The 21,788-nt window shown below is 55.5% G+C and overlaps 1 protein-coding gene across 1 annotated transcript; it reads right to left on the reverse strand.

Annotated features, from left to right (window-relative positions):
• Positions 1 to 83: 83 nt before the first annotated feature.
• Positions 84 to 21,736, reverse strand: LOC124971215 (extensin-like). Its single transcript, XM_047534994.1, has 4 exons — positions 21,727 to 21,736; positions 21,387 to 21,571; positions 1,885 to 1,993; positions 84 to 1,060 (listed from the first exon to the last, which is right to left on the reverse strand). The coding sequence occupies exons 1-4, from the start codon at positions 21,734 to 21,736 to the stop codon at positions 84 to 86; spliced, it is 1,281 nt and encodes a 426-aa protein (XP_047390950.1).
• Between the last annotated feature and the right edge of the window lie 52 nt (positions 21,737 to 21,788).

Raw genomic sequence — 21,788 nt, forward strand, 5'->3', positions numbered from 1 at the left:
GGCCGTGGGTGTGGCATGGGTGGGTCGCGGGTGGGGCCGGGAGTAGGCCGTGAGTGGGGTCGTGGGCGGGGTCGTGGGTGGGGTCACGGGTGGGGCCGTGAGTGGGGTCGTGAGTGGGCCGTGGGTGGGGTCGCGGGTGGGGTCACGGGTGGGGCCGTGAGTGGGCCGTGGGTGGGGTCACGGGTGGGGTCGCGGGTGGGGCTGTGAGTGGGGGTCGTGGGCGGGGTCGTGGGTGGGCAGTGGGTGGGGCCGTGGGAGGGGTCGTGGGTGGGGCCGTGAGTGGGGGTCGTGGGCGGGGTTGTGGGTGGGCAGTGGGTGGAGCTGTGGGCGGGGTCGTGGGTGGGCAATGGGTGGGGCCGTGAGTTGGGCTGTGGGCGGGGTCGTGGGTGGGCAATGGGTGGAGCCGTGAGTGGGGGTCGTGGGCGGGACCGTGAGTGGGGCCGCGGGTGGGTCGTGAGTGGACCGTGGCTGGGGCCGCGGGTGGGTTCGCGGGTGGGGCCGTGAGTGGGGCCGTGAGTGGGGTCGTGAGTGGGTCGTGGGTGGGGCTGTGGGTGGGTCGTGGGTGGGGCCGCCGGTGGGTCGTGAGTGGACTGTGGCTGGGGCCGCGGGTGGGTTCGCGGGTGGGGCCGTGAGTGGGGGTCGTAGGCGGGGTCGTAGGTGGGCAGTGGGTGGGGCCGTGAGTGGACCGTGGGTGGGGCCGCCGGTGGGTCGTGAGTGGGCCGTGGCTGGGGCCGCGGGTGGGTTCGCGGGTGGGTTCGCGGGTGGGGCCGTGAGTGGGGCCGTGAGTGGGGTCGTGAGTGGGTCGTGGGTGGGGCTGTGGGCGGGGTCGCGAGAGGGTCGTGGGTGGGGCCGGGTGGCCCAGGCAGGTCTTGCACAGTCTGTTCCTCGGAGGCCAGAGGCCCAGCGCCCCCTGCAGGCCACGTCCTGGGACACTCGCTGCCCCCAGCCCAAGCTTCCTCTGTACCTGCGAAGAGCGTCTGGGCTCCCCCCAGGGGACAACGGGTCAACTGGACAATGTGGTCCTCTGCGGAGGCCTCGGATGGAACCCGTGTCCCCGACCCTGCTCTGGGTGGGAAGGGACTCAGAGTCTGGCCCAGGTGGAACAGAGGAGGAGAGAAAAGAAGGAAGAGGGAGGAGGAGGAAGGCAGAGCACACGGAGGAGGAGGCAGAGGGAAAGGAAGGCGGCGGGTGAGGGCGCAGAAGGAGCAGCGGGAAGCGGGTGACGGGCTGGACCCTGGACAGCCAGAGCTGCGGCCCTGGCTGGCTCACAGTCCACTGAGCCCCCTGGGAGGCTTGGTCACCCCCTCCCTCAGCTGGAGGCCTGGAGCATCCTTAGCGGCACCAAGGACCCCCAGACCCAGGGCCCCTCTGCAGAGCCACCTGGTCCCCTATCCCACCAGCCCCCCGGGTTGGCGGCTCTAGGCTGGTGTGTCTGGGCTCCCGTTAGCTCTCCCAGGAACGAGGCCTGCAGAGGGCGGGCCATGTCCTCTGAGCCCAGAAGCCTTCAGGCCGCTCTCGGGGAGGCCTCTGACCTGGGGTTTACAGAGAAGGGCATGAGCGTCCCTGTACCCTGGGCTTTTTCGGTCTGGACTTCCTGAGGCTTGGTCTTTACCCTTGTATTCACTCCAAGACTCCTGAATCACACGCCGTCCCCTAGAGAGGGACTGGCAGTGGCCCTGTCTGCTTCCGCCCACCATCTGGGGGCTGGACGTTCGTCAGGGCTCTGGGGGCCTAACCACCCTCCATCCTTCACCCCAAGTGCAAGGACACCTGACAACATGGGGGAAGAAAGTTCCACTCTCTTGGCAGCAGGAGCCCGGTAACCCTGGTAACGGTGGGGATGGAGACCTGGCGCAGGCCGGAGCCAGGAACGAAGCTTCTCACCTGCTACCCTGGAGCTCCCTGGATGCGCTGTGCTCACGTGGCTGCGCCAGGCCATCTCTGTGCAGGTCACCAGCTGCCTGGACACTTGGACCAGAAGCACAAACCTGACCTAGGGGAAAAACCGCAAAACAGCTGCCCGTGAGCAGGGACACCTCCCACCAGCCCGGGGGACCCAGCGAATGTCCAGGGATACATGATCAAATTGTCCCCCCGGAGAGAAGGGGAATCCCTCTTCTCTGTGGAAACACCAGGAGGTGCAGAGAGAGAAGGCTTCACCCCTCAGCCATGGCCCCCACAAACCAGGCATGATGCCAGATGATCTGAGTCATAAACTCTTGTCAACTAGAGAAATTGGATTTTTTCCCTTCACGCTCCCTCCCGTCCTCCTTTGCTCCAGATGTAAGGAGGTCTGTGACTTTCAGGGCAGTACAGGACGGCAAAATTCAAATGAATACGCTGAGGTCCTAAGCACATGGCACTCAGGCTGTAGCCGCTTCGCTGGCAGCCCTTGCAGGCATCACCAATCAATCACAGCACTGTGGAGCTAGGAAGCCACTAGCCATGAACCACGGATCTTTGCCTTCCTTGGAGTAGCCCTTTTCTCTTCCCAAGACTCTGTTTTCAGGAAGACTTCTTGGAGGAAGCAAGGGTGGAATTAGAGCCAAAGTTGAAGGGTAGGATTTGTCAGGAAGCCTTGCTGGGCAGTCTCTGGGCCAGCAGGGATGCAAAGTGGCATCTGATCACTCACGTCCCACATGCCCAGCCTGCTGGGGAGCAGGGACACACATAATGGTCAGGAGCCATCTGGTCTCTGGGAAATGGCCAGTGAGCACCAAGGGGAAAACCCTGGGAAAAGGGAAGACGGCCCACGAATAGACTCTGCATCAAAGAAAATCAAAACATGGAGGAAACCCAGGGATTGTGGTTACAAACTCCCCACTTTATAAAAAAGGAGACCAAAACCCAGAGAAAGGAAGACCATAGAGCACACGCCAGGATCAACTCTCAAACTGCATCCTGTGTGTGGAGGGGGAGCTGGGGACCTGGGAGGAGAAGGAGGGCTGTCAGCTGGGATGGACTCGCCTCCCCAGCAACCCTGCAGGTTCCAGGGCCTGAAAAACCATCTGGTTACAAAACATAGAAATATTGGATCATCATATCGATCCAACACCACCCTTTAGTGACTGGTCAGAACTCACAGGGAAGTAAGGGAAATGGTCAGGAGCTAAAAGCCAGGAGGAAGCAGAGGGGACCAAAGGGTACCCACCTGTTTGTTCCACAAAGGGAGCCAGGTGACCTTTTCAACAAGTTGTGCTGGAAGTTCTGTATGGCTGTCCCCCAGGGGGAGGTGGAACTGATCTTTCCCACGTGTCATCCACAGTCACGAACTCCGAATGGGTCACAGAACTGAACCTAAGAGTCAAAAGTATAAAACCTCTAGAAGAAAATATTGGAGAAGATAGTTGTGATATTAAGGGAGAGAGATTTCCCAGGACAATAAAAACATGAAGAGGTGGGCTGGGGTCGTGGCTCAGGGGCAGAGCGCTTGCCTAGCCTGTGCGAGGCCCTGCGTTCCAACCTCGACACCGCATATACATACATAAAGGTCCATCGGCAACTAAAAAAATTTGAAAAAATGGAAAATAGAAAAAAAAAAAAAAAAAGAACTGGAATTCACCGAAATCTAAAACAAGGTGCATCACAAACAGAGAGAGAAATTTCTAAAGCAGATCGAGAATGCTTACCACTCAAAAAAGCTCCATTTTAAAAAAATGGACTAAATATCTAAACATTTTGCAAAAGATGCCGTATAGATGTCAGAAAGAGACACAAGGAGATGCCCGATATTTTCAGCCTTTGGGGAAATGCAGATTAAAGCCAGCAAATGAGATAACACTAGACACCTATCAGAATGACTTTAAAACATTAACTGAAAACCCCAAACAAGACAGCCCAGCAACCACGACTCTCCCACACTGCTGCTAGGGATGTACAATGGTAAAAGTACTTTGGAAGATCATTCGATGATTTCTTATGAAAGCACGCTTCTCCTGTGACCAGATGAAGGAGCCGAGTTGAGGAGCAGGCTGCAGACCCGCCTCTGTAGGATCTGAGAACATTCTAAAGGATACCAGAGGAAAGAAGCTACAAAGGAATAAGGATCAGCCAGAATAAGGATCAGATTTTTCATAGCAACTCTGAATGCAAGGGGAATGGAGTAATTTAAAGAACTGAAGGTAAAGTACTTTCTACCATACTAGTGGTAGGAATAGAGAAACTAAAGTGTTTGGCTTGTTAGGAAGAAGTACAGAGATTGATGAGTGTTAGAGTCAATAGGAATATACAGGCAAAACAGGTTAATCTTTAATGGTAACCCTCATAAGAACAAAAACAAAATAACTTTTCGACCACCAATGATGCATACTCTGTCTCTCATGGGAAGAAAGTAGAGAGGGAAGAAAAGAGGAAAAGTAAACAATGAACATAAGTTCCAATGTGAGCAACAGTATAATAAACGTGAATGTGTTAAACTCACCAATCAAAAATTCAGGGACTCACATACAAAGGCCTTTACATGAGTGTTCATTGAAACATTTTCTACAACATCATAAAGTGGAAATAAATGTCCATCAACTGCTGAACAGATGAACAAACTGTGATATATCTATAAAGCAGAAGGTTACTCAACAGAAATCCTGATGCATATTGTACAACATGGATGACCCTTGAAAATAAATAGAAGAACAGTCACAAAGGACCACAGATAAGGATTCCAGGTATATGAAATGTTCAGATGAGGCAAACAGTGAGAAATACAAAGTAGATCCATGATTTTCCCAGGCAGGATGGAGGGAGAAAATGGGGATTAGGCCCGAGGAACATGTTCTAAAATTAGATATCGGCCATGACTGGACAGCTCTGTAAATACACTAAAAATCATTGAATTCCACACTTTAAAGAGGTGAACTGTAAGGTATGTAAACTATATGTCAATAGAGCTGTTAAAAGGTTGAAGAAAAAAAAATAACACAAAATCAAACTCCATGTGTTCTCCTTGAGACATTCAAAATAATAAGGTATATAAATGTTGAAAATAAAGGGGTAGAAAAATACACCAGGCAAATAGGAACCTAAAAGACTGGGGTAGCAATCCTAAGATCTGACAAAATATAATCTGAAACACACACACACACACACACACACACAGGACAAGGAAGGATGATATATAACCGGGAGAACAAGAATAAGTATGCACCATTGTTATGCTTTAGACAGGAGGTGTCCCCCAAAGCTTGTGTGAGACAGCGTAAACATTTTCAGAGGGGAAAATATTAGATAAATATTAAATATCAGGTGTGACCTACTCAGGGTATTGATCCACTGATGGATGGTCTAGGTGGTAAGTGTGGCAGGTGGGGCGAGGCTGGAGGAGGAGCTCACCTGTGTGTGCCTCTGGGGTTTATATTTTGTCCCTGGTGAGCAGAGCTCTGTCTGCTTCCTGGCTGCCACGTCCTGAGCTGCGTTTCTCCTCCACACCCTTCCGCCATGATGATCTGCGCCCCTCGGGCCTGGAACCTGTGTCAGGCCGTGAAGGAAGCTCCCTTCCATTCCTTCAGAATTGAATGAAGAGTGTATTCTCCAAGTGGGATGCGAGACAGTGAGAAAGAAATGATTTCAAAATGCCTTAACGCCCTGTGCTTATGGAAATGGAAATAATATTACTAAGTCAGTCTCGGGTTCAAGTCAAAAAGGAAATTCAGAAATATTTAGAACTGGGTGGTCCTCCTCCTGATATGCAGTATTCTGAAGGAGATGCATAGGTTTAAGAACACGTGCCAGGAAACCAGAAAGGCTAAAACCATCAAGCAGTCAATTCGTGAAGCTGAAAGAGGAAACAACAGGATAAATCTAAACAGCCGGGCGTCGGGTTGCACGCCTGTCATCCCAGCGGCTCGGGAGGCTGAGGCTGGGTGATTGCGAGTTCAAGGCCAGCCTTAGCTTCTCAGTGAGGCCCTGAGCAACTCAGCAAGACCCTGTCTCTAAATAAACATCACAAGGGCGGGGGATGTGGCTCAGTGGGTAAGTGCCCCTGGGTTCAATCCCTGGTACAAAAATGAACAAACAAATTAATAGATCCAAACAAAGAGGAAAACTAAGGAAGTGCAGATACTGATGAAACAGCAAAGATGAATACAACCAAAACCTGGTCCTTTAAGCAGAATATTGAACTTGACTTTTAAAAGATACAATAGCTTGATAAAAAGAAAATGAAAAAGATTTTACTTTTTTATGTGCTCCTTTTAGTTATACCTGACAATAGAATGTATTTTGACATATACATACATGGAGTATAACTTTCATTCTTGTGGTTGTACATGATGTGGAGTTTCACTGGTTGTGTATTCATATATGAAGACGGGAAAGTGATGTCCCATTCATTCCACTGTCTTTCCCATGCCCGTCCCCTCTCCCGTCCCACCCTGCCCCTCTATTCCCCCTGGTTCAATCTGGTGAACCTTTTCTCTTTGGGTTTTGGGGATTGGCTTATCTCACTTACCATGATACTCTCCAGCTCCATCCATTTACCAGCAAAGGCCAACATTTCATTCTTCTTTATGGCTGAGTAATATTCCATTGTATATATATACCACAGTTTCTTTGTCCATTCATCAATGGAAGGGCATCTAGGTTGGTTCCACAATCTGGCTATTGTGAATTGAGCTGCTGTAAACATTGATGTGACTGTATCTCTGCAGTATGCTGACTTTAAGTCCTTTGGGTATAGACCAAGGAGTGGGCTAGCTGGGTCAAGTAGTGGTTCCCTTCCAAGTTTTCTGAGGAATCCCCATACTGCTTTCCAGAGTGGCTGCGCCATTGACAAAGACACTCATCAGCCAATAAATAGGAAACCCTGGATGAGAGGGGCCACCTGCCCCTCTTCGGTTCCCCTGGGCAGCACTCAGACATCAGCTGCAGCGTGAGTCTAACTCCCAGCGAATGAAACGTGGGTGGCCGCGAGCGGGTGGCCTCCAGGCCTGGTCTGGGAGAGCTGGCCACCACGCCCTCCCGCCCTCCAGCGCACAGTCGGACGGACACAGGCAGAGCAGGGGCCTCAGGACCCCGTGGGCGGAGCGTCACCAGATGGGAGAGCCTGGGCCTCAGAGCCCCACCCTCAGCCCCGTGGGATGCCGTCCAGAGCAGGAGGCTGGGGTGGCTCAGGGGTGGAGCACCCGCCTGGCAATCAGGACCCCGGGTCCAGGGGTCCACCCCCGGCACCGCCTAGGGTGCAAAAGTGAGAAACAACTTTCCTTGCGCTGCAGCACCGAGGTTTCTGTGTTGGTTTTGGTGCTGGGGATTGAACCCGGCTTCCGGCAAGCTAAGCACACACTGCACCCTGAGCCGCACCCCAGCCCCCACACCTCTGATGGTTTGCTCTGGACCGTAGTCATCGCTAGAAAAAGATGTCAATGGTGCTGCGCTTGCGCGCGCGCACACACACACGCGCGCATGCACGCACCCACAACAAAACCAAGACCCAGATGGCTTTCCAGGTTATTTAAGAATAGTTCATCCCACCTAGGCACAGTGGCTGGGACCTGTCATCCCAGCAGCTCAGGAGGCCCAGGAAGGAGGATCACAAGTTCAAAGCCAGCCTTAACCTAGCGAGACCCTAAGCAACTCAGTGAGACCCTGTCTCAAAATAAAATAGAAAAAGGGCCGGGGACGTGGCTCAGTGGGTAAGCACCCCTGGGTTCCATCCCATTAAAAAAAAAAAAAAAAAAAAAGTTCATTCGTAGCTTTTATAAGTTGTTCCTAAAAATAGTAAATGCTTCCCAGTCCCTTTTATAAGGCTGGTTTTATTTTTGTTTTATTTTTGAGGTGCTGGGATGTGGAACCAAGACCCTCATACATGCTAGGCAAGTACTGGGCCACTAAGCTATGTCCCCAGCTCTGTATTCTTTTTAATATAACTTTGATCAAGGAATAATAAATAAATACAGAAGAGTAAACACTGCGTAAGAGACGTGGTGAATCTTCTGTGTATGTGATTTTCACAGGGTCACCGACCCAGCTAAACAGAACCCGGGTAAAACCATCCCCTGCCCCTGCCGTAGGCTAGTTGGGCCTGTTTTGAACTTTATGAATTGGAATCATGAATCGCATCCTTTTTCTTTTTTTCTTTCTTTTCCAGGGATGCTGGTGACGAAACGCAGGGCCTCACCCATGCGCAGCAAGCCCTCTACCGCTGAGCCCGGCCCGGCCCTCAGGAATACATTTTTGGTCTTTGCTTCTTTTATATTCATGAAATTCACCCGAGTCATTGCACGTGATTGACGCTCATTCAACCTCATGGTCGAATTTCCTTGTGCAGATAGAACACAGTATATTTCGCCATTCAACCCTAGACGGACGACGGGCTCTCTCTCAGCCCAGTATATTTCAAAATCAGATAAAAAATACAAAGAAAGGAAGATGAAAAACTGACTGTTTACTGTACTTTTGAATATAGATACCAAAATTCCGAATGAAATATTACTAGCTAGCAGCTAAATCCAGTAGTTTCAAAATAATTCTAATCTTAAATCATCCATTTTTATTTTTAAATAATCTATATGTTTATTTTAAAATTTTAAAATCCAGTTTTTTTTAATTTAAAAAAAATGAAACTTCACAGTCAGGCGAGGTTTAACTCTAGCAGTGCAGAGGCAGCTTAATATCCTAAAGCCAGTCCGTGTGATCTGCCACATGAATAGACCAGAGGAGAAAAGTTTTAAAGTTGTCTCACTGGGTGAGCAAAATATGTTAAAGTCTCAGCAAACCAGAAACAGGTCCCTTTTTTGACTTGGTAACGTTTCAGCCACAAACATTTTTCTGTCTAAATAGAACAAAGAGGTAGTTAAAAGAAGTGAGAAGGATAAAAACGTCACTCTCTGCGGATGATTCAGTCATCTACCGAGGAAACCCAAAATCAGCCAGCAAACTGTTAGGACTAATGTGGAGCTGGCCACGGTGGTACATGCCTGTAATTCCAGAGACTAGGGAGGCTGAGGCAGGAGGATCGCAAGTTGGAGGCCAGCCTCAGCAAAAGCGAGGTGCTCAGCAACTCGAGAGACCCTGTCTCTAAATAAAATACAAAATAGGGCTGGGGATGTGGCTCAGTGGTCGAGTGCCCCTGAGTTCAATCCCTGGTACCCCCCAAAAAAAACCTCAGGTGGACTGTCCAGGGTGCTGGCTACAAGGGTGAACTCTGAAGTCGGCCTCTCCCAGCTGGAAGTACCGGGCGGGGCACCGCACAGAGACGTGGGGTCTTGAGCACCGAGTGTGGCAGACAGGAGATAGCGACATCCATAGTACCAAGCCACTCTCAGGGACAATCCAACGCAGGAGAAGCCAGCGCTTGCCTGGGGAGGACGGGCGACCACCAAGACGCAGGGCAAATCCAGGTCCCAGGCTGCCCGAGTCCCCGGCACCCCTCCCCCAGGGCCCTCGAGTGGCCCCTTGCGACAACACAGCTGGTTTTCCTCTGAAATTCACCCGAGTCATTGCACGTGATTGACGCTCATTCAGCCTCATGGCAGAATTTCCCTCACGCCTTGCGGGGTCCTGCAGGAGGTGGGGGGCTCCCTACGAAGTCGCAGGGAGGAGCCGTCACTGCCCAGTGAACACGGAGGAACCAGGGGGCGCCTGTCCACGTGGCGGCTGCCCTCCCGCCGGCCACTGGGCTCTCCTGCCCTGGCGGGGTTCAGGAGCGTGGCTGCCTGCCAGGGAGAAGCTGTCCCCTATCGGCGACATCTCCAGCCCCAGCCCCAGGCCCTCAGAAAGCCCACCCCTCCTGAGGCTGCTCGGCTGGTGGCATCCTAATGACTTTCTGGGCCAGGGAGCCGGGCCTGGCCCGCCCCTCCTCCTGTCCCCCTCCAGCTGCCCCGAGCTGTCAGCCTGCATGTGGGGAGCGATCGGTTGTCCCAGCTGCTGTCCCTGCAGGAGGGAGCAGGGGGTCCCGGGTCAGGGACCGGGGAGCTGGAGGGCAGGGCCCCGTTCAGTGCCCCCTGCCCCACGCTGGGCCTCGGGGACTCTCTCCACCGCGCGCCTGGGAGGGACCTTCGGGCCTGTGGATTACGACCCATGAAGGAATCTGGCCAAATCCATCCGGCAGGTCACCATCGGCATCTTCAGACGGGGACCTGGAGCGGGAAGGAGGGCTCCCGCGGGTCACAGGCTCTCTCCAGTCACCCGCCAGCGGGGCTTAGGGACGCGACCGCAGATGCTTCACGTGACCCTCCGGCCTCAGGTCCGGATCCGTCGTGGGGGGAGCTACACCCCAGGGGCCAGCGCCTCAGGGAAGAGCCGGGCGTCTCTGCTGGACGTTCCCTCCCCAGGGGACACTCAGGAGAGCTTGGGAAAGTCGCAGACTCGAGGGCTGAGCAGAGGGGCCGCTGGAGACCAGAACGTGGGGTACGACCGTGGTCGGGGGGGCTGACCTTAGCAAATGAGAAAGGAGGGGCTGGAGGGGAAAGGAGAGGCGAGGTCCTGGGGCAGCCTGGTGTGCACAGCCCTCTACAGCCGTCCCCACGGGAACCCTGGAGGTCAGCGCGAGAGCTCCTTCCCGGGCCGCCGGCCAGCTGATTTTCAGTGAGCAGCTACTACACGCCAGGTCTTGGTGATTTCAGGGCACAAGGGCAGGCAGAGCGCGACCCTCACAAGGGAGGAAAGAGTCGTTTCTCGTCCTCGTGCCGCGTACCAGGCGCTGGACTGACGGCCGAAGCTCGTTAGATGCCACGGCAGCGTCTGCCACACTCTCAGTCCGTGAAGCTGGAGCTGGGGGCAGTGACCCGTGTGGGTCCTCCCAGCCTTTCTACGCCCTGCTGCCCTCAGGATCCTCCCCGAACTGCGTCTGGCCAAAGGGTACAAGAGCCCCCCTTGCTCCCCTCTCTGCCTCCAGTCCTCCTCCATCTGGCCTCCTTTCTGTCCTTTTGAGCATGCTCAGATCCACCCCAACCCCAGGCCCTTTGCACAACCATTGAATCCACCAGGAAGACTCGTTCTCTGGATCTCCAAGCGGTCAGCAACTCCCTATCCATCAGCCCCGGCTCCTCACAGGGGTCCCTGCCCTCCTGACTCACGCTGTCTTCCACCTCCACCCCCAGGCCCTTGGCCAGCACGTCATTCACTCTGTGTCCTCTGTGTACTCATTACAGCCTGGTTTGCGTCCAGTGGGTGTGGTCCATCTTCCTGAGGTGAGCGTAAGCCTTCAGGTTCTGGTTTCACCTCCTACGAAGCAGAGCAACCTCGGGCACATCGCTTCCTTAGCCTCAGTCTCTTAGTCTGAAAAATGGGGACACTGACCCCAACTTCTCAGCATGTGGGCCAGGATGTGATGTGACGCTGGTGTGGCGCCCAGCTCACCCTAGATGCACAGAACGTGGTCGGTGCTGTGATAAAGGGACACACACACGACAGATCAGTAAAGAAAGGACAAGGCGACTGTACGGACGCGTCTCCAGAGAAGTCACAGGAAGAACCGACAAGCTCTCGAAAATGTGTCCGATGTCATGAGCCACTAGGGAAATCAAAGTCACCGTGCCCGCCACCACACATGCCCATGATCAAACATGACGGACGAGCGTGGGTGAGGAGCTGGAGGAGTTAGAACCCTCCTCCTCGGCCAGCGGGAGTATGAACGACACAGTTATTTTGGAAGACAGTCTGGCAGCTTCTCCGTTAAAGGTGGACTTTACCCCATGACCCAGAAATTCCACGCAGGTGGAGCTCCTGAGAAACGAAGACACACGTCCATGGGAACCCTCGTACGTGAATGCTCACAGCGGCATTGTGCATGACAGCCCACAGTGGAAACAATCCAAATCTACCAAATGCGATCTATCTTTACAATGAAATATTATGCAGCCATAAAAAAGGGTGGAGTACTGATACGCAGTACAACATGGATGAACCTCAGAAAAGTAACACTAAGTGAAAGATGCCCGGCCACCAAAGACCATGTCATGAATGGTTCCATTGATATAAATTAGCCAGGGTAGGCAAACCTACAGAAACAGAGTGGAGGTGGGTGATCCATTAGGGCCGGGGGTCAGGCAGGGACAGAAAGTGACCCCTGAAGGGTATGGGGTTTCTTTTTGGGCGACACCACCATGCATAGGCTGAGAGCCACTGAATTGCACACTTTAAATCGCATGGTATGTTTATAAAAAAGCCCCGATGAAATACATTCTCTGGTGAGTCTTTCGCAGACAATTCGATGGAGGCGTAGAGAGGTGAGTTTAATTGCCCAAGATCCCACAGAAAATGACAGGGCTGGGATCTGAACCCAGTTGTGGTGGCTCCAGGGACCACGTCCTTAACTACCTGTGCATCAGTCACTAGATGAGAACTCCTACCGTAGATGCCCCCGTCCTTCCTAATGACCCAAGAATAATGGGTTCTATACACCAGACAGACACCGGTCCCATCAGACACCAGGCCTGTCCTTCCCCGGGGATCAGCCGGTTTAATCACCCCCATTTTTCAGATAAGGAAACAGGCTCACGGAAGCTCAGCACGTCACAGGCTCGTGGAACCTGGAAGCTTCCTTTGCAGAGGAGAGACTGAGACCAGAGGAGGTGAGCATCCGCCCACAGCTGGGCGGCCCTGGGGGGCTTCGACTTTCCTACCTCGGAGTCGGCTCGGGGGTCGGCCCTTGATTCCTTCTCCCCTTAACCGAGAGTCGGGGCTTCTTTCTTTGGTGGGTTGGATCTATAATTATAAATGTCCCCCCACCCCAGGAAAAGAGGCTGTTGGAAAGAAAGAAGAGAAAGGAGAAACTCCCCTTGGAATCCAGTCAGTGGGGGTCGAGGGAGCACCTGGCGACTGCACAGGGCGGAAGTGACTTCCGCAGGGCGGCCCAGGCGGCGGGCAAAGCCCCAGGTGAAGCCGCAGAGCGAGGGCCGAGGGACTTCTCTCCGTGTGGAAGACGCCCACCATCTGTGGTTCGGTGCCCCTAACAAGAGAGATTTCAAAGATCAAGCCAATCAGATTTATTTTAAAAATCGATGACTTGTTCTTTTTAGATACAGATGACAGTAGTGTAACCTCTTCTAATTAGGATCCCAGTCTTGGGGTTGGACATGCTGTGGAGCTACACTGTCCTGTCTTCATATGTGAACAGAGCGGAGTGACGTCCCACTCAGTCTAGGGTCCTTCCTGCCCATCCCCCACCCCTCCCTTCATTCCCCTTTGTCTAATCCACTGAATTTCTATTCCTCCCCATTCCCCGCCCCACATTGTGTGTTAGCATTTGCAGATCAGAGAGAACATTGGGCCTTTGGTTCTTTGGAATTGGCTTATTTCACTTAGCATGATAGTCTTGAGTTCCATCCGTTTAAGGGCAAATGCCATCATTTCGTTCTTCTTTATGGCTGAGTAATATTCCATTGTGTATATGTACCACATTTTCTCTACCCATTCATCTGTTGAAGGGCACCTAGGTTGGTTCCATAGCTTAGCTACTGTGAATTGAGCTGCTGTAAACATGGATGTGGCTGTGTCACTGCAGTATGCTGATTTTAAGTCCTTTGGGTATAAACCGAGGAGTGGGCTACCTGGGTCAAGTGGTGGGTCCCTTCCAAGTTTTCTGAGGAATCTCCACACTGCTCTCCAGAGTGGCTGCGCCAACCTGCAGCCCCACCAGCCCTGTGTGAGGGTGCCTTTTCCCCACCTCCTCACCAACACTTGCTGTTGCTCATACTCTTGATAATCGCCATTCTGACCAGCGAGATGGACCCTCGGCGTCGTTTTGATCTGCATTTCTCTAAGCGATAGGGATGCTGAACATTTTTCGCGTACTTGTGGACCCATTGCATTTCCTCTTCTGTGAAGGGTCTGGAATTTCTTAACCAATCAGAGCTGGGGGAGAAGGAGGGGCAGCAGGGCCACCAGCGTCCTGGAAGGAGGGCTGGGAGCAGGGCTGTGTGTGTTCCCGACAGAGGTCGCCTGGCCGGTCCCGCGGTCCCCATCAGCCTGTCACCTCTGGACAGGTGGGAGAAGCAGGGCAGGGGCCCTGGCTTCAGGGAGGGAGAGAAGCTGTAAAGAAGACCCCAGAAAGGGCCGCACAGCCTCGAGAGCTGGGGTGCAGCCCCAGTCCTTGGGAACCCCAGCCTGAGGGCCAGGACCCTGCCCTCAACCGGCTTGCGGGGATCGAGGTCAGGAGAGGATTCTTCCCAGGATGGCAGCAATTCCCTCGCCTCCTCGGCATGACTGGGGGTGTTTTCTGCTGCCACTGGGTGTTGGGACTTTATTTTAGGTGGAAGAGACAGGTTCACAGTGAGGAAGACCTCTCCCCACCCCCACCCCAGTACATCAAGGACAGTCCCCGGCCGGGGCGAACCCTGCCTTGAGCACCTTGTGAACACTTGGCCCAAGGAGATCAGACCCCAGGGAGATCAGATCCCGGGGAGATCAGACCCCAGGGAGATCAGAACCCGGGGAGATCAGACCCCAGGGAGATCAGAACCCGGGGAGATCAGACCAGGGAGATCAGACCAGGGAGATCAGACCAGGGAGATCAGACCCCAGGGAGACCAGACCAGGGAGATCAGACCCCAGGGAGATCAGACCCTGGGGGAATCAGACCCCGGGGAGATCAGACCCCAGGGAGATCAGACCCTGGGGGAATCAGACCCCGGGGAGATCAGACCCCAGGGAGATCAGACCCTGGGGGGATCAGACCCCGGGGAGATCAGACCCCAGGAAGATCAGACCCCAGGAAGATCAGACCCCGGGGAGATCAGACCCCGGGAAGATCAGACCTCAGGGAGATCAGACCCCAGGGAGATCAGACCAGGGAGATCAGACCCCAGGGAGATCAGACCAGGGAGATCAGACCCCGGGGAGATCAGACCCCAGGGAGATCAGACCAGGGAGATCAGACCAGGGAGATCAGACCCCAGGGAGATCAGACCAGGGAGATCAGACCAGGGAGATCAGACCCCAGGGAGATCAGACCAGGGAGATCAGACCCCAGGGAGATCAGACCAGGGAGATCAGACCAGGGAGATCAGACCCCGGGGAGATCAGACCCCAGGGAGATCAGACCAGGGAGATCAGACCAGGGAGATCAGACCCGGGGGAGATCAGACCCCAGGGAGATCAGATCCCAGGGAGATCAGACCCCAGGGAGATCAGACCCCAGGAAGATCAGACCCCAGGGAGATCAGACCCCAGGAAGATCAGACCCCAGGGAGATCAGACCCCAGGGAGATCAGACCCCAGGGAGATCAGATCCCAGGACAAGAGCCTTCTGTGAAACAAGCTTGACCAGAATTCAGCGATTCGCCCCCATTCGCCCTCCGCCCTCCGGGTTCCGCAGTGACCTCCCGCGGTAGTGATGGTGGCGGTGACTGCAAGCATCTTAGAAATGACATCTGAGCCGAAAACGGGAGTGGATTGAAGGAAAGGCCTTTGGTACATGAAACGACGTGAGAGACGCCATCGAGCCGGCCTCCAGGAAACTTGCCGCAGAACGCGACCGTCCTTGGGCTGGTGTCCCTTCTGGAGCGGGGCGGACATGCCAGTCGCTCCCCGTCCACTGGGGGGCGCCACCGCCCGGCGGGTCGGCCTTCCCGTGAACGGCAGCGGCTGCTCCTCTGTCTACCAGGGCTTCCCGCCTCCCGCCGGGTTCTGCCCCGTCTCAGCCTCCCCTTCCTCCGCCCTGTGACGCGGGGACCAGCACTGTCCCCTGAGGGCCCAGGAGGAAGGAGCTGGTCCCGGATGAAGCGATCGTGGCAGATGCTGCTGGGATGGCCCCTGGGGATCGGGGGGCAGGAGGCAGGGAAGGGGCCCAGGACCTGCCTCTTCCCAAGCATGTGGGCTCAGCCTTGAGGCCAGCGCAGGCCCTGCCAATGCCCAGCCTCCTAGGGACAAAGTGAGGTCCCCAGACACTGGGGATTGATTCCTCCGAGGGGCTTAGATCCCACCGCAGAGCAGGCAGCGCTTAACACAGCAAGCTGCCGTCTTGCGCCGGTGGAAGTGGGGGCCCTTCGTGGAGTCCCTGATAACAGCAGTGACCCTGACGGCATTGGGCCAGGTTCGCTGCCACCCCTCCAGCGCTATCAACCAGCTCCTCCCTCAAGACAGCTGGAAGATGGAGATCTTTAACTTACGCCCACTTAGAAGCACAGAGAGGCAAAGAGACCTTTGTAAGGTCACACAGCAAGTCATGCGAGAGGGCTGGAAGCCGAGCCCACAGCGGTCAAAGGCCAGCAGCCGGGCCTGTGTGGGCAGAGGGGGGCCAGGCTGCTGGATCCTGAGGTCGCTGATGCAGAAGGGCCACCCTCCTCACCAGCTTGGCCATGGCCCTGAAGTCCCTCTGGCCCCTGCCTGGCACATGGCACTCTCGGCACCACAGGGTCAGAGACGGGAGCCGCCTCCCTCCCGGCTGCCCGTGTCTTCCTCGCCCCGTGAGTCCGAGCCCCCCGGGGACCCGGTGGACTAGCACGCCTGGCTGCTCCCCACTCTGGGATCACCACGCTGCCCCTCCGACCTCTACAGGCCCCAGAGGCGTTTCCAAGCTCCGGGACGGGCCGTGCCCACCTGTGGGCGCACGCGGATCAGGGCCCCTCCCCGCCGCTGTCCCCAGAGGGCGGCCGGCCTGGGCGCACCATGTCCAGGGTCTGGTCCTTTTAAAATTAGCTACAGGAAAAAGCAGTGTGTGCAGGCCTGGAACGCGGGGACAATCGGCAACAGGAAAAAGTCATCCGAGGGGAGTTTTCGGTGAATTATGGCACCATTGTTCCTGTGCCCGAGCCACCGGGGCTGCTGGTCCGGAGTCCCCGACCTGGCCCGGCCCGGGGGCCACGCAGCGCCCGGAGCTGCGTCAGGGACACAATGTGGTCGTCTGGAAGGGAAGAAAATGACCAGAGGAAGGAAAACACTGGAAATTCCCCGTGTCGCCCAGGTGGAAACACTTCTCTTGAAAATCAAGGGCAAGGCCAGGCGGGGCCGCAGAGAGCTGGAGGGGTCTGCGGGGAGGGGTCTGCGGGGAGGCCGGGCCTCCAACGCTGGGGGACAGTGGAGGCCGGACTGGGGCTGGGCCGGGGTGCAGGACAGGCCAGGGCGGCCGCAGCCGCTGACCCAGTTGAACAGCGTTCCAGAGGGTTGGTTTGCAGCCTGGGGAGGCCCGGGGGTCTCCTGCCCATCTAGGGGCCCCTCCGGGGGATGCAAGAACTGCCTCCGGACACCTGGGACCTCTGCACAGAAAACCTGCCCAGGCACCGGGCAGCTGGCATCTGCTGACCTCTCCTGACGAGCGCTCAGGACCTGCCGGGCGCTCCTCCCACTCCGCCCAGCTGCAAAGAGAACCGTGGTCACAGCGGACAGGACAGAAACTCCTGTCCTCATGGAGCGGAGGACCTGGTGACAGCACACAACTCGCAGGGCGGTTTGAATGCGCTTAGAAATCGTGTGAGAAGAGAAAGCGGGGAGAGGGCCAGAGGGCTTGGGGTGCAGTTCCAGAAACAGACTGAAGGAGAAGCATCCTCCTGGCTCTCAGCTGGGACCACCGCCTTGGGCTATCTCATGACCCCATCCCTGCCCCCCAGGCTGCTGTCATGAGATAGCCCTGGGCTATCTCACGACCCAACTTTGCCCTCCGGGCTGCTGTCATGAGATAGCCCTCCCTGGGCTGAGCAGGGCCAGCTCCTCATGAGAAGGGGACTCCAGCCTTCTCCAGGGGCCCGGCCCTGACCGCCTTTTCCAGAGGCGGGCGGAGCAATTGCAACCATCTCTCACCCAGATGCACCCTGAGGCCTCTCTCCTCCCTGGTCACCTGTGACAGAACCCACCCAGCTCCATGTCAGGAGTGGTCACTCTGGCCCTGCCTCCTGCAGAATCAAGAGGTAGAATCTGCCCGGGCTCCTCCCGCGTCACCCAGTGGCGTTGGGTCCGAGTGGCACAGAGATGGACCCCACAGGAGACAGAGAGTTCAGAGCCAACAAAGAGAAGCTAAAAACGGATCACTGAAAACTGCAAAATCAAATTCCAGAAACACAGGATGACTAGGTACAGAAATGCAAACGGCCCCTAAACAAACAGAAAGACCTCCGCCGCTCAGGCAGTCGGGGAAATGCAAATGGAAAGAACAATGAAATGGCATTTTTCTCCCATCAGATTGGAAATAATATTAAATATTGATGACATCCAGGGCCCGCAAGGAGGGGGGCGGCTGAGCCGTTTTGACACTGCTGCTGGGCATGTGAGCCACCGCGATCTTTGGGGACAGTCCTCGGTATTAAAGTTTAAAATGCATATGCCCTTTGATCTAGCAATTCCATTTTGGAGAACTGATCTTGCCAAATGATCTATAGACACAGAAGAAGACATGTCTGAGGATGTTGTCGCAAAAAAAACAAAAAAAAATCAACAAGAATTTACTAAGTGTTGATCAATGAGCAAGAGCTGAATAAATTATGGGACATCAATTCTAAGACATGTTTGCAAACTGATAGACACAAATACAAACATACATATATATATTTTTTTTATATATATATACATGCATATGTTTGGGCCTGGAATGGTGTTATGATATCCGACAAGTTGCAAAGTCAGGTATACAGTGTGGGGCTTTTCTTCTGTAAAAGCAAAACAAAAACTAGAAAGAACTGCTAACTCTAGTTACCCCAGGGAAGAACACGACCAAGAACAAGATAATTAGATGTTTTTTTCTGTCCTTCCTGCATTGTTGGACACGTTTCTATAGCTCTAATAATTTCATTAGCATTTGTTGGGCGTGGTGACACACATGTGTCATCCCAGAGACTTGGGAGGCTGAGGCAGGAGGATTGCAAGTTGGAGGCCAGCCTCAATTGTAAGCAACTCAGCAAGGCCCTGCCTCAAAGTGAAAAATAAAAAGGGCTGGGGATGTGGCTCCTGGGTCCAATCCCTAGTACCACAAGAATAAAAAAATAGTAAGTAAGCTAGTGTTCTTTTTTCTTTTCTTTTTTTGTAAGTACTCTTTCTTAAAAGTCATGTTTCAACAGTTCCTGGGGAGATCTGTCTGTCAAGCCATCATAAGGCACAAAGGCAGGAACCAGCTCACAGAGTGGGATGAAAGACAACCCTCTCCCTGCAGAACTGGGCTCCAGTTTTCCATGGAATGTGACAGAGTTCCCTCCCCAGCTCACCCGCACCTAACAGGAGTCCCGAAGTCCACCAAGACGTGGGAGTTCTCCCTGCCTCAGTTTCCCACGTTCCTTTCCCTTGCCTTGTCCTACCTGTTCTGAGAATGATACTGGTTCCAGAAACCCTACAGACGGGGCCAGACTGGGTTTCCCAATCTTGGTCAAAGATTTGGGGATGCAGGATCTAGACCCAGATGACAAGGAGTTTCCATCTTGCACCTGAGCGGTGACTGGCTGCCTGGGATCTAGGCAGAGATGGGTCCCTAGGCTGTTTCCAGGCTCCACTGGTAGAGGTGCTGTGATTGATTAGTGATGTCTGCTCTGGGCCAGGCACTGGTAGATAGGAGTACGCAGGTTACTTTTTGGCCATCAGCTATCTGGGCCAGAGATTCCCAGACAGATATGTTCAGGAATCACTGGGGGGGACTTATCAGCTGCAGATTCTGGCCCAGCAGGTGTGGGGTGTGGCTGGAGATTCTGCAGTTCTGATAAGTCCACAGGTGGTACCAATGCCTCTGGTCCTGGGGCCACATCTTGAGGACCATGGAGCGAGGATCTTGGAAACCTCCGTTGGCAGCTACCTCCTCCCCTGCCTAAACTTGTCACACATTCGCACACAGAAGCGACCAACCCTCCCTGACGGTTCAGCACTCTTTATTATATCCACGGCATAGGCTGATGCAGGACCGGCCTGGGTGAATCACCTTCTTTGACAGACAAAGAATTTGGGGGGAAAGAACTGAACCAGGTTCCCGTCAGCCACGGGTGGCCGATCGATGGCCAGCCTCCCCGGGCCTGGCCTCCTCCTCTCTCGGAGCCCAACGCCAGTCAGAAAGATCCTGCCGCTGCCCTGAAGTGCTGGGCTCAGTGGCAGTGACATAAATAAGTCTTGAGCCAAGCTGGCTCCCTCCTGCTTCTCGGCCATATCTCACAGCAGGCGGGAGAAGCCGGTCGGGAAGGGAGGCTCCCCGGACAGCGTGAGTTATGGGCTCAGGGAGGCCCATTAGTCACCGGAGCGCGAGAAGTTAACTCGAGCTTATTAACTCGAAACGCTTATTATTCACATTGATCACCCGGCCGACAGCACCCGCCCCCCACCCAGAGCCGGCCGGCAGGTTCTGATGGAGGATCCGGGCGAGGGGGCTCCCTGGGCTCCAGAGTTCCCGGGAAATGTGTTCCCTGGGCACAGGGGCCCCAGGCGACCCAGAGCTGCTCCTGATCGGTGGCCCTGACCCACGCCCACTCGGCCCATAGAACTGCCAGCCTGGTTTGGGGCCAGGCCCTGAGCTAGGAGCTGGGGAGGCAAAGGAGGCCGGGCAGCCTGGTGGGTAGGAACCCTGACTCTGCGTCCACCTGCGGGATGACCCTGGGCAGGTGTCGCGTGACCTTCCAGGGTCTCGACTGGGCCGTCTGCACAGTGGGGACACTGATCACGTGCCTGCTCCGCGTGGGGCGCTGTCGAAGCGCCAGGATCCGGTGCTGGACGGGAAGCGCCCGCTGCCCTCCCCGGAACTTCTGTTCTGGAGACGGAGGTCGGCGGAAAACAGCGGAGGAAGATAAACCAAGTCCTTGCAGAGAGCGCCAGGGTGTCGCCCAGAGCAAGGATCCCAAGTCACGTGACGGGCGGGCGCCACCCGGGGTGGAGGATCGAGGACGCAGCGCGGCCCAGGCAGGGGTGGCGAAGGGCGAGGACCGAGGCCGTGGTCGGGCGGAGGCTGGGAGGACAGGCTGGAGACCCAGAGGGACGAGGGGTTGACTGGATGACCGAGGAGGGACACGGGGCCGGGCTGCAGGACCCGGGCGAGACTTGGATTCTAGTCTCTGTGCGACGTGTGGGAAGCTCCCGGGTGGGTGGAGGCTGGCCAGGCCCTGAGGCTCTGATCCTGCTCAGTGCCTCTCGGTGGCCCTTGGGACAGGCGGTTGCTGCTAATGGCGGTCGGCTGCCAACCCCTCCTGAGCGCTCCTTGGGGACCCGCAGGCACCCTGTGGAAGGGATGCTCCTCTGTGGAAGGGGGTCCCCTCCCCTCCAGGTGGGGCCTGCTCCGTGGTGGCCCAGAGCTCCTGGGGAGGGCAGAGGGCAGAGGGCAGAGGGCAGAGGGCAGTCTCCAGCCAGGACCTTGCCTTTCTCTCCCGCCCTTCCTGCACCCGGACCCCCAGCCCAGAGCCCACCTTCAATAACCCCCAGCACCCGGATCTCTGCCCCCAGGGAAGCGGACCCAAGCCAGGGCACCTGATCCATTAGCGCTCAAAGACGCAGATCCCAGGACACCGGGTGAATCAGGGTGGCGGTCAGCCTGGGTGGCTGCCTGCAGAGGCGCGTGCACGCACCGGATCAGCGAACACCCGCTGGGCCAGGCTGTGTCGCGGAGCCACCCCCGGGCCCGACTCCGGGAGTCCCAGTTCTGCTGCGGGCTGGCAATGGCGTGCAGGGGGTGGTGGGGGTGCCCTGGAAGGAGAAGGGCTGCCTGTGAAGAGGGAGGGAATGTTCTGGGCCGAGCAGCCGTCCTGGGGAGCTGGGGGTCAGAAGAGCCTGTCATTCCAGGGGCTTGGGAGGCTGAGGCCGGAGGATCGAAAGTTGGAGGCCAGCCTCGGCAACTTATCAAGGCCCTAAGCAACTCAGTGCTGCGGGTGTGTTTCAATCCCAGTACCAAAAAAAGTAGTGACTCACCTGAAGTCATACAGCAAGTGAGGACCAGGTCCCAGGTTCGCTGGCTCCACTGAGCCACTTAA

This window comes from Sciurus carolinensis, chromosome 19 (assembly GCF_902686445.1).
Source record: "Sciurus carolinensis chromosome 19, mSciCar1.2, whole genome shotgun sequence".
NCBI classification, from domain to species: domain Eukaryota; kingdom Metazoa; phylum Chordata; class Mammalia; order Rodentia; family Sciuridae; genus Sciurus; species Sciurus carolinensis.